This window comes from Carex rostrata, chromosome 15 (assembly GCF_964058835.1).
Source record: "Carex rostrata chromosome 15, lpCarRost1.2, whole genome shotgun sequence".
NCBI lineage: Eukaryota > Viridiplantae > Streptophyta > Magnoliopsida > Poales > Cyperaceae > Carex > Carex rostrata.
In genome coordinates this window covers 226,535-238,743 of record NC_135932.1, presented here as the reverse complement: position 1 = coordinate 238,743, position 12,209 = coordinate 226,535, and the positions used below count along the sequence as shown (strand labels likewise).

Here is a 12,209-nt window from a genome sequence, read left to right as displayed (position 1 = left end):
TTTGGTTATTATTATTAAAATATTTTTTTAATGGATTAAAAATAAAAATGTCGGTCTCTCGGCCTTTCCAACCTGGCACGCATTCCGAAGCTATCTCCCCTCTGTAATAATCAACGCTTATTAATTTGCCACGTAAATTTTTAAATTGATCCGAATAATTAACCAACGATCGGATTCCGTTAAAATCTATACTGTCCCCTAATTGTACTCGCATTCGCATTTTAGCGCATTTATCTTCTCTCTTTCGATCAATCTATCGGGCATCGAAAGAAAAGGAAGGTACTCCAATCTATTTCTTCTTTCTTTATTTTTGGGATTTATCTAATCTAACACATGTGATCAGTTCACCAACAAATTATTTTTCTACTCAGGTTGTTAGCTGCGTAAATTTGCGCAAATGGAGGAAAGCAACGAAATTACTATATTTGATGACGAGATCAGTTGTTCTACTGAATCTCAGACAGAAGAAAAGGAAGAAAATCTTTTGAATATTAATTTGAACTCAGAATCTCACAATGAAGGCGCTTCATTTTCAAAGAAATATGTTGATTTAACAGTAGGGAATAGCAAAGACGAGCATTGTGATTCTGGTAAAGTTAAAATTGAAGAGAGAGGCATCTCAGTAACTGGAGTTGTATCAACTGAGAGTTGCTCGAGAAACAAAGCATCTGCACCAATGTCACCTGTTGGTCGATCTTCGAATTATCACGGGGTTACTAGGTGAGGCAAAATCAAACTTGTAAATAATTGGCAATGTTTCTGTTTTGCCCCTGAAAATAAAATTGAAAGAAAGAGAAATCTGGTGGCCTGAATATTTGAGAAATGTATTTATGATTATGAAATTTTAGGCATAGATGGAGTGGCAAATATGAGGCTCACTTGTGGGATAACACCCGTCGTATAGAAGGCCACAGGCGGAAGGGAAGACAAGGTAGCATATTTGCTCTATTTAAGAAAATATCATTTTTTTTTTGCTTTTTGCCAGGTGAAAATCTCATTATTAATTTAACACTGCTGTTTGGAAAATAATAGAAATGTGTAAGAGATATGTATAATAAATTAATTCAATAAATAAAAATAAATTAGTAACTAGGTTGAAGTATAGAAATAGTAATTATGTTCTATATGTAATAAAATGTAAGACTACAACTAGCTGTTTGATATATTATGCAACACTATTGCTAAACATCTTGAGTTGCATTTTTGAGCAAAAATAACATTTTATGGTAATCGCCTCTTTCGGAACCTCACCATTTTGTATCCAGTTGCTAATGGACCGGAATTTTGGAGAACAAGTTTAAAGTGAAATAAACCCAGGCAGTCTAATTATAGAACAGCTTTAAAGAAATATCATCTCGAAAAACGCTTAGATTACAACTTGATATGTTGCTGCAGTAGCTAGGAGATTAAAGAGGCAGTTGCAGTTGTTAACAACTGACCTTTTGACCGAACAGAGATTGACAAATCAGACTTTGATTTTAGTCTCCAAGGTGTATTTTGGGTAAAAAATATGACAGAGCTATTTTGGCTTCACACATCGCATCAGTCATTTTTTTTTCATTCCTTCTCTGTTGATTGTGCGTTATTGTGCGTTGCATGAAGTCAAAATAACTCTGTTTTACTTGTGTGTTTTACCATTATTTTGTCATGGTAACTGCCAATATTCAACTGTCCCCATTATTCTCGGTATAGATTTACACATATTTCTTTGATTATAATTGTAAGTTCCGTAAGATGGTCATTCTCGGATTAACACGAGAAGTAATGTCAGTTCAACTTCCATATTAAAGAGAGAGACTTGAATTCTTTATTTATATTATTAATAACGATGTAGGAACATAGAACAATTGTATACTTTGATTTCATATCTTAAATTGAAAGGATAATACCAGGTACTATTTAACTCTGAATTATTTCTGAAAAATCTAGACCCATCAGCAACTGAGTACAATTGGACCCACAATTAACTGAGAAATACAGAGCCACTCCAGAATAATATGGGATTTCAAGTTCTATTGACTATTTTTTTTTTAATTTAGCGAATTTTCTTTTCCAAACAGAAATTCTTCCCATCTGCAGCACTTTTTTAATTATGTTATTATATTTTCTTTTCTGCCAATCTTACTAACAACTTTATATTTTTTATGGTTTTTTCTACTGGTCTGCTTTGTCAGTATATTTAGGTAAGTAGTCATATTCTTTAAATTCTCTCTCAAATCCTAGTAACACTTATTATGAGCTTTATTCAATCGATAATATTTGCTTCGTTTCCTTGGCATTTGTTTCTCCTCCTAGGAAGCTATGATACTGAGGAGAAAGCAGCGAGGGCTTATGATGTAGCAGCACTTAAATTTTGGGGCGCTGCTACAAAATTGAATTTCCCGGTAACTGCCTCATGTCTTGTAGGATGGTGCGAATTTCCCGTTAATTACCTGTGAATTGCATTCATGATCTTGATCTAAAATATGGTGCACATTTTCTCAGGTTACGGAATATGGAAAACAATTGGAGGATGTTAAAAATATGTCAAGAGATGCATGTGTAACATATATAAGAAGGTATATTTAACAAGAGCAGGGTTCAAATATCTCAATCGTGCCTCACATCCTTATCCCCGTTTTCAAAGTCCAAACAGTCGATCCGAACAGCTCAACATGATCTTTACTATATTAAAATGTGATTGGAGACCAAATTTATATTTTTCGAAATTATTTATTATTTTTTTAGATAGGTACAAAAATAACTGTTATTTAGATTCTAGACCATCGAAAAACAATGATTTTGTACTTATCTAAAATGAGGAGGGATCCGATTACACCCTTTTTTGGTGACACCGAACTACACTCTCCATTTTCAAAGTTTACAAAGTCCAAATAGTCGATCCAAACCGTTAAGCTTGTTGGATATGTTAAAATGTGCTTGCATATCAAATTTTACATTTTTTGGAATTTTTTTGCTATTTATTAAGTATTTAACAAAATCGCTATATTCATACCGTTGAATTTTTGTACCCGTCTTAATAAATAGTAAAAAAATTCAGAAAAATGTAAAATTTGATCTGCAAGCACATTTTAACATATCCAACAAGTTGAACGGTTTGGATCGACTGTTTGGACTTTGTAAACATAGGGTGTAATCCGGTGTCACCAAAAAAGGGTGTAATCGAATCCCTCTTCTAAAATAATAGTAAATTTTTTTCAAGAAATATAAAATTTGATCAGTGTTTTGTTATAATTCCGTGCGGTTTCTCTTGTTATATTTTTAGGCGTAGTAGTTGTTTCTCAAGAGGAACTTCTGTGTATAGAGGGGTCACAAAGTAATCTTTCTTCTATCCGAATTTGTACTCTTTGAAGATTTATTTTATATTATTTTACTGTTTAAAAATGTTTTTTTAAATATTTTTAATAATTACAGAAGGCAAAAGGATGGGAGGTGGCAGGCTCGTATTGGCTTAGTTTGTGGATCTAGAGACATCTACCTTGGAACATTTAGTAAGTTAACTTTTTTGTTTTAAAATTGACTAAATAAAAGAACTTCCTTGTTGTATTGTACTTTATCGAGAGAATTAAGTCCTAAATTTTGGTGCGACTTCTAATCTTTATTTAATTAGTTTTGTTCTTTGTTGCTTAATTGATTTTATCTGAATAGATTTTTCCAAAATTTGCAACTCCCTGTTTTACAGGATATAATAATTGTAAGTTGTTTCTGATATAATAATTGCAAGTTTGTTTCTGTTCAATTAGAATCAGAGGAAGAAGCTGCTGAGGCGTATGATGTAGCTGCTGTAAAATTACGCGGGAGAAGTGCAATTACTAATTTTGATATCAGCAACTATGTCGACATGTCTTCCGATCATATAGAATAAATATGATCAAAGCATATCACGGTCTCTATTTGCGGAGTTTGATACCATAATGAAGTGTTTATATGGTTCATCAAGGTCTCTGTTTGCAGAGTTTGAGACCATAATGAAGTGTTTATATGATTGATCAAGGTATAGGAAGAGGTGTAAGTATTTGCTTGAGCCTCTTTTTTAAATTAATGCTGTGTACAAATCTCAATAGTATATTTTTCTTTAAGCTGCATGTTATTACCATGTCCAATTACTAAGGATGCTATGATGTTTTGCTGCCTAGACTAAGTTAGAAGTCAGGTTTTTTTTATGTATATAAACTGAAAGGAGTCAAAATTGCGTTCTAGTTCTATACTGTGAAGATATTTGGTGCAGCAGTACTGGGAACTAACTTGCACATTTATTTTATTTGGTAGCTACATTTTTTACCGTAGCTCAAGTTAAAGAGAAATTTGGTGAGTAGAAGAACAAACTAACATTACCCTATCCTAGTATAATACACCACTCTCAGAAGTAGACAATATCCTATCCTAGTATAATACTGCACAATTTCTGTTACAAACATTTGCAAGTTTAGTATAAAATTGTATATTTGATTCTTTACAAGGTGAAATTTGCTATCTAAGAGGTAGTAAGAACAGAACCTTTTACAGTCGATCAGATCCAAAGAATTCAAAACCAGTTAAATTTTAATCTTTTCAGTATAAATTTTCATACTCCTGCTGCTCTTCCTGCTACTTCGCATGAACTTACTGAGGGGCAATAATGTAAAATTGAAACCTGGTTCAAGTATATCAGTGTCTGAAAATTGTAAAACTTCAGATTTATCAGCAGAAAGAGTAAAACCGCAGTACTAATGTCAATAAGTAGATTGGTTCTACCCCTTTTGATCAAGGAATCTTCTTTGACGCTACCGGATCGTGAACTCGAACAGCTGCCTCACATACAATACCATATTTATCCTTTAGCCTTGGCTGGTTCTCATTCCACCATGCTTCGGCTTGTTGCTCAGTAAATTTTTTCTTACTGCATAGTTAGTTGGATACTTTAAGGTTTGAGAGAATCTCTTTTGCGGAAAGAAGCTTCTCAACAATTATTGGCATGGGTGTCCTAAGTAACTAAAATATTAAATAATTCCAAATCTATACCAGCAGTACTAGAGATACTAATGTGATGAACTGACTATTTCGACCTTAATTAAAATATGTTCACTACTTGAATAAAAAAAAAAAGTGCTTTATTTCTAGTAGGGCTATGTTTTCATCTGTTCAGAGTTAATTATGAGTGAGGCTACGGTATTGTGCATAGCGCGGATTTGTCCGTATTACAGATTAATATTTTTGTCTTCGAAGTTCAAATAGTCGATTTGAACCGTTTAACATGATTTCCATATGAAAATGTACTTGTAGACTAAATTTTACATTAGTCTTTTTACTATTTTTCTAGATAGGGAGAAAATCGCTGCTTTTGAATGGTCTAGAATCTTTAGATCAAGTAATTTTCTAACTATATAAAAAAATAGTAAAAAAATTCTAAAAAATGTAAAATTGTTCTACAAGTACATTTTCATATGGAGATCATGTTGAACAGTTCAGATCGATTGTTTGGACTTTGAAAATGGAGATATTAATCCATAGTACGAACCAATATGCACCAATATGCACCAATATGCACCATGCATAGTACCGTAGCCTCACTCAGCTAATTACATTCTATAAATTTTATTAGTGTAACTAGTTGAGCAGGCTTCAGTTTTAATATGAATAAGTTGGTGAGACTGCAAAATGAAAAAGGGATATAAGATGCTCTACAATTACTAGATTATTTATAGACATTTTTAAAAATCTTCATGTACCTAAAACGAATCCGCCTGAGATTCTTATCGCCAATTCGGGAGAAGGTTATGGTGATGTAAACACCTGATTCAACTTGCTCAACTACTTCCTCCTGTGTTATAACATCGTGACAGTTGAAGGACAGTTGCTGATGATCCGAGTGACCACTAGTACCAGCACCTCCAGTCGTACGCAAATTATTTGAGCGATGGTGATCATAATTCTCTTCTGATGTCGATGCATGTGGAGTTCCCTTGTTACAGGCTCGAATTACATTTTTGTCTGTCTCATTCTCTGCTTCTTTGATATCTTTCAACTACCAGAAACAAAAAAAATAATGCTTGTAATATTTTATATGCTAGTTTAGTTTAATAAAGATAATTATTTTTCACCTCTCTACCTGGTTGGTGAGAGAGAGAATGACTTCAGTTGCAGCCATGTTCTTGGCCCTTTCTTCTTTGGCACGAGCCGATGTTTCTCTCAACAATTTAGAAGTTTTTTCCAATTGATCCTTCAAAATATCTGATTTTCTTGTTAATTCCTCCACCTGCATCAATTCAAATTTCAAATAGAGATGTGGATAAAAACGAGAAAAAAAAATATTTTAATCCTCTTTATATGAATATTTCGAGCTATATGAAGAGAAATCTAAGGTTTACCTGCGATTTCAGCTTAGAGACCTCCTGTGCCAGACCATCATCTGCTAGGTGGGGCCCCAAGAAACCCATGTCAGGCGATGGAAAACAATCTGTAGTGGCTGCCATTGCTGCAGTGGGTGTGCTTGCCATACGTGACAGAGGGGATGCTGACCGAGATGCCGCACGTGAGGCCGGTACAGATAACGAAAACATTCTCTTAGAAGACTTGCATGTACTAATAGTATTAGAAGAGTCGGTAGTACTCTGGTTTCCATGTCCTGTTATTGACAAAGAAGGCGGTAAACGGATCATGTTTTTGCTAACCGAAGGTCGTGACTCAGCGGAAGAAAGCCGAGAGAGATTGCCGTAAACCCTAGTGTTACCGTTTCCATCTATGGATTCTTCAATAAGCAAAGGTCCGCTGTGGTCCTTGGGAGTTCGCGGCCTAGAACCGTTACCGGGCTCCTTCTTTAGCTTGCTGTAGCAATCTTCGCAAACACGGTATGGCTTATATAAACTCGGTGCCAGGGAAGCCCGCATTGCTTTTCTGTTACTACAGATTTTACAAAAGACCAAACCACAATTGTAACAGTTGTGACGCTTCCGTCGGAAATTAAAGGGTGACCTACAACCCGAACAGACCGACTGGTCAGCACTAGAGATCCATTTGTGGAGACAGATAGCAACAGTGAAATCTGACCCGCACACTACCATTTTCACTTGTTTGTCCTTCAATGCCTCGACAAGGGTAGGGGTATTTCTGTCTTTTGTGTCTCCATGCCCCAGACGGCCGTTCGCACCCTTGCCCCATGTGTACACCTCGGTTTTGGTTGTCAGAACTGCCACATGGTAGGCCCCACATGATATCTCTTCCACAAAACGATTTTTGATACTTCCTCCCACACATGTCGGTAACTTGACGGTAGAGTTGGGATCTCCTAGCTGCCCATATGCAGTACTGCCCATGGTGTAGACCCGACCAGAGGTACACAAAGCAACGGTCATGTCATGCCCACAAGCTACTCGACAGAATGCTGGCTCAGAGAGTGACATGACACAACCTGGTAAAAGCTTGGGCTCGGTGTCCCCATGCCCTAACCGGCCTTTATCACCATCTCCCCATGTAAATAACTTACCAGATGGAAAGTTCGGATCAACACGCATGTCAGGAACTTCTACAATGGCAGCTGTGTGCCACACACCACAGGCAACCTGCACGGTACGCATTTCTTTCAAAGCCTCAACCAATCTAGGCACTCTTGCACTCTCTCTGTCACCATGCCCCAGTGCTCCGAAAGCACCGTCACCAAAAGTGTACAAGTAGCCCGATGAAGTTACAACAGCTGTGTGCCAAGGCCCGCATGACACTGACGACACATGCAGGCCACTAACAGGACCACATAGCTGTTTAGGTATCCAATGGCTGGTGTCATTCCCATGGCCAAGCAATCCTGGACTGTGGGCCCCATCTCCCCATGTATAGAGATCACCAGATAAGGTCACTGCACATGTGTGGAACTCCCCGCATGCCACATGATCAATACTCAAGCCACTTGTAGCGGTTATAAGCTTTGGATGAGATGAGTCAGCATCTACGCCATGCCCAAGGCGGCCTCCATGTTCCTCCCCCCAACTGTACACCTCACCTTGCTTGTTTATAAGAACTGCATGTCGGGCCCCACAAGCCACTGAGTGAACGTCAAAAACACATGTCGACTCAAGTGGTCGTGGCAAGCTTGAATCAATGTTGCTGCTGTACGTGCCCGGTGCATTGCCCCAGATGAGCACATCTCCCATGGCATCAAAATCTTCCTGACCCGAGCCATAACTAGAAGAGCTGACTTGACTCGACATACTGACACGCAGGTTCTCATACGAGGAGACCCGACTCATTGCCTCACCGGTTGCAGGAGAGAATGAGACAGATGTATTCAGCTCATTGCTGTCCAGATGTTTCAATGGAGATGTGTAGAGTAACACGTCAGAGAGCAAGTTTAAACCCTTCATTGACTTGAAGCCATGACATGTATGATGGTTTTGATAATTTTGAGGGGCATCTTTGAAAGCCTGAAAAAAAAAAAGGTAGTCGAAAGGTAAAGAGTGTTTACATTAAATATTTTCAAACAAAGTATCGGTGCTCATGTTAGATTTTTGGCTCTCATGTTGTCTTTGGCAAATACCAATAAGATGCAATTGTTGTTTGCAAAATAAAATCTCATCGTTTGGATCCTAAATTCAGACCTTGTGCTGACGGTCACTGTCAGAGAAAGGCTGTGTCAATACTGAATCTTTGGTAGTTTGAGTGCTTAGACTATCACAAGAACTCCTGTCGCCTTTGAAATCTTTCTGCAATTTTTTATGGTTTTTTCGCGCAATTAGTGCCTTCAATCCAACAAACCATGCTTCAGCTTCATCCTTATCTTTGCATATCTGTCCATGTGTTTTCTAATTAGTACCAGAAGAACCGAAAAGAAAAATAATTACAAGCAAAAGACTTAAAATGAAAAAAAACGGACACACCACATCTAAGGATCTTTCTCCATATATGAGAGAGAATGACTGGTACTCTTTATCAGGCCTTGGATATCGGTGAAATATAGCCTGAAAGGAGAAATTTTGAACAAAGGTGAGGTCATTAAATAATATATAAAAGCTTGGTTAAATTACAATTATAACAAAGGCCATATGAACTCACTGTACGCTGTCCAGGAATAATCTTAGAAACCTGGTTGAGATTAAGCTGTTTCTCTTGGCTTCCTGAGTACCAAATAATAGCATTTTCATCCTTTAAAAAAAAAGTTACAACAAAAAGCACTGTGAGCAAAAATAATCTGCAGTAATTATTGCTTCTATTGCTCGCCAGTTCAGTACAAAAACTTTGTATCAACAAACAAATCAAAGACAAACAAAATATAATAATGAAATATAGGAGAGCGTACTTTAGAAAGCTTGAAGGGACAGAATTTGGGCTTTCCTCTACGTCCGTACTTCAACAGGTAGGCCCCTTTTTTAAGCAATGTTATGGCCTGATAATATATGCAACTCGGCATTTTATTCAAAAAATGGAAGTATGTACAGCAAGTAGCAAGTATCAATTATCATGATGAAGTGCAAATTTATTTTTAAATCTTTTCTTTTTGGCAAGTATTTGTTTGACGTGGTGTGAAATGAATTGCAATTTTGTTAAATTTTAAGACAAATGTAACAACAGCAACCCAGTCTACCAGCATTAGTATAATATACGCTGTCTGGTAAAAAAATATCCCCGGTGAAATAATACATAATTCCAAAAATATAACATATAGTTAAAAATCAGTAAAGGTGATTCATTAGAAATTTCAACCAGATGAAGTAACCTTTTTACCTGATCAATATCCCTCCCAAAGGGACCGCTTCTTATGGAATCAGCCATACAGCATTCATGCAATACATTCAAAAGATTCCCATCTTGAACCATATAATAATAATAATAATCTAAATTTATTTTTTCCTTGACAAAATCTTTTTCTTCTAGATAGGTTGATTGATTCTCGCCTCAAGAAATCAGTAGTGGCAAGAATCAACCACACAATAACCCCATATCAGTCGCTTATCCCATTTCTCCCCATAATAAAACCCTAATGCAGCTCAACTCTCCGCACCTTCGCACCACCATCCCCAAAAACTTTTCCTTTTATACCATACTATAGCGGAAAAGAGATCGAATCTATGATCATAAATCACACAATCACAAATTGTGAGCAGAAGTGTGCGAAAAATTCGCCATTTTGATTCAAAAGAAGAACATAATATTAATATCACCGCCTTAGGTATTTCTGCGAAAATTATTTGGAAAAGGGGAAAAAAAAAGGAGTACAGCTAATAGGGGCTGTAGCACCCTTAAATGTTCGTTTTCTCTCTCCTTGGCGCGCTACGTCGCGGCGCGTAGGTAAAAGGATGAACTTTTCATTCAACCAACCTATGGTATCGGCACATATCTGTGTAGATCCAGACCGTCTGATCAGAATCTGCACGAATATTAAAAAACTCACGTGGAATCTGTATTAGCACGAATTCTGGTCGGACCGTTTGATTGTAAACAGAAATATTCTGTTACCTCAGAACAATTGGCCTCGACAATCACCGGTCTCGTTACTCCCTACGGCGCATGAATCTCTCGTGATCGGGGAGTAAGTAAGAAATTTCTCTTGAGTATAGTAAGCAATGGGCCCCTTTACCGGGAAGAAAGTATGGCAAAGTGAGCAATGATAGTAATGATAGTGATAGTGTGATACAATTTATTTTCTATTCTGATTTTAATAAATGAGATTAATATTTTTTATTTTCACGTTTTTTATAATTTTACGTTTATATTCTAAATATATGTAATTTTTTTTCTATTTTCGATTTTTCTAAACGAGGTGAGTAATATTTTATTTTCAGCCATTTTTTTTTATATAATTCTACGTTTATTTTCTAACTATGTACGATTAGTAATAATATATTGACGAGTGCAGTTGAAGGACAGATCTAAAACTATTTATATTAACATGGTGATTGTGTGATAGAACTTCTTTTCTATTCCCAATCTTTCTAAATGAGATGAATAATATTTTCACTTTCAAATATTTTATAGTTTCACATTTATGTTCTAAATATATGCGATCACTAATAATATATTAACGCACGTGGTTAAAGGACAGATCTAGACTAGAATCAAACTGAATCGAACTTATCTCAGTTTGAGTTTTGTTTGACTTAATTTCGAATTAAATTTTTTACGAACTCAATTTTGAATCTTTTATGAACTTTTTTACGACAAGGAAGAGTAATCGTAGTTGTCAAAAGCGAGAGGTGAAAGTCGTCTAGGATTTTAGAACTGAGAGCGAGGGTTACGACTTACAAGTTATGACTTATGGCTGGCGACCTTATGTTTTAACTTTTAAGTCATTAGCGGAAATCAACGGTTCACGTTACTTTGAATTTTGAACTATAATAGTTCGCGAACCTATTTCGAACAACCAGATCTAGTTTGAATTTGGTTTGAATTAATTTCGAACTATTTCGTATCGAATTTTTTATATTTTTTTTCTAATCAAACTCGAATTGAATCACGAAGTACGAATTTTTTGTGCATCCCTAATCTAGACTATTTATATGTGCATTGAACGATTTTAAAATTATTTCATGTTGAGTAAAAATTCGCCAGTCATAGGTCATTAAATTTTGGTTTTTGTAATAAATTGATCACTCAATTTTAATTAATTTTTTCAGTAGCTATTGAATTTTTTATTTGTTCTGATTAAATTATGCTGTTATTATTTTCATCCAAAATACTGAAAAAGTGAAAATAATGACAGAAAAGTGACGTAGTGACTTATTCACACATAACTTATCACATTTTTATTTGTATTTTGTTAGTTTTGTAGACAGATAGAGTGACTTATCCAAAATAAATAAATAAATTGATCGTTATTCAAGAACAAATTAAAGTTCAATGATTAATTTATAACAAAAAGACAAATCTCAGTGACATCGACGAAATTACTGATCTTTTTGATATTTTTCATAAAATCCGTATAATTAGAAAGAAAATCATTCCTCGTTGCCACTCTATTCAATTTTCTACTATTTTTTTAGATTGTGTGTCAGCTATTGATCTCAAATTGTCATGTTTGATTTACAAAAAAAAAATTCAGGGCCACTTTCCAAGTTAAGTTTATGTAAAGTGACAATATATATATTGTGCCAATTTAAACTTTTTAAATCAGTATGGCAATAACAATAATTTAAAATTGAAAACGACATTTCATAATTTCGTATTTCAAGAATCCAAATCCAAATTATCGTAATTTCACAATGTAATTTTTATTTTTGCGGTCCATCCCTCAAAATAATCACATT

At 35.5% G+C, this 12,209-nt stretch overlaps 2 protein-coding genes across 5 annotated transcripts; one reads left to right on the top strand and one right to left on the bottom strand.

Moving 5' to 3' along the window:
- The first annotated feature begins 207 nt into the window (after window positions 1–207).
- LOC144566229 (AP2-like ethylene-responsive transcription factor CRL5) lies at window positions 208–4,563 on the top strand. Of its 4 annotated transcripts, XM_078316188.1 has the most exons (9): window positions 208–279; window positions 372–720; window positions 849–931; window positions 2,296–2,384; window positions 2,485–2,558; window positions 3,266–3,316; window positions 3,415–3,491; window positions 3,744–3,886; window positions 3,941–4,563. In XM_078316188.1, the coding sequence occupies exons 2-8, from the start codon at window positions 398–400 to the stop codon at window positions 3,863–3,865; spliced, it is 819 nt and encodes a 272-aa protein (XP_078172314.1). In that variant the 5' UTR covers window positions 208–279; window positions 372–397; the 3' UTR covers window positions 3,866–3,886; window positions 3,941–4,563. The 4 variants fall into 4 exon arrangements, with proteins under 4 accessions (XP_078172314.1, XP_078172312.1, XP_078172315.1 ...); XM_078316186.1 differs by having other exon boundaries at window positions 3,744–4,563; XM_078316189.1 differs by lacking the exon at window positions 3,266–3,316 and having other exon boundaries at window positions 3,744–4,563.
- LOC144566228 (PH, RCC1 and FYVE domains-containing protein 1-like) lies at window positions 4,425–10,255 on the bottom strand. The gene is made up of 9 exons (XM_078316184.1): window positions 9,691–10,255; window positions 9,266–9,352; window positions 9,022–9,111; window positions 8,847–8,927; window positions 8,568–8,756; window positions 6,348–8,393; window positions 6,089–6,235; window positions 5,709–6,004; window positions 4,425–4,879 (listed from the first exon to the last, which is right to left on the bottom strand). The coding sequence occupies exons 1-9, from the start codon at window positions 9,781–9,783 to the stop codon at window positions 4,744–4,746; spliced, it is 3,165 nt and encodes a 1,054-aa protein (XP_078172310.1). The 5' UTR covers window positions 9,784–10,255; the 3' UTR covers window positions 4,425–4,743.
- Window positions 10,256–12,209: the final 1,954 nt, after the last annotated feature.

What these genes read in the sequence shown, in the direction of transcription:
- LOC144566229 (XM_078316188.1), top strand. Translation starts at nt 398, where the DNA reads ATGGAGGAAAGCAACGAAATTACTATATTTGATGACGAGATCAGTTGT. An exon ending in CAGGCGGAAGGGAAGACAAG is followed by an intron (nt 932 to 2,295) that starts GTAGCATATTTG and finishes TTCTCCTCCTAG; the next exon opens with GAAGCTATGATACTGAGGAG. An exon ending in TGTGTAACATATATAAGAAG is followed by an intron (nt 2,559 to 3,265) that starts GTATATTTAACA and finishes TTATATTTTTAG; the next exon opens with GCGTAGTAGTTGTTTCTCAA.
- LOC144566228 (XM_078316184.1), bottom strand. Translation starts at nt 9,783, where the DNA reads ATGGTTCAAGATGGGAATCTTTTGAATGTATTGCATGAATGCTGTATG. An exon ending in GTCCCTTCAAGCTTTCTAAA is followed by an intron (nt 9,112 to 9,265) that starts GTACGCTCTCCT and finishes TTTTTTTTAAAG; the next exon opens with GATGAAAATGCTATTATTTG. An exon ending in TTCTCTCTCTCACCAACCAG is followed by an intron (nt 6,005 to 6,088) that starts GTAGAGAGGTGA and finishes TGTTTCTGGTAG; the next exon opens with TTGAAAGATATCAAAGAAGC.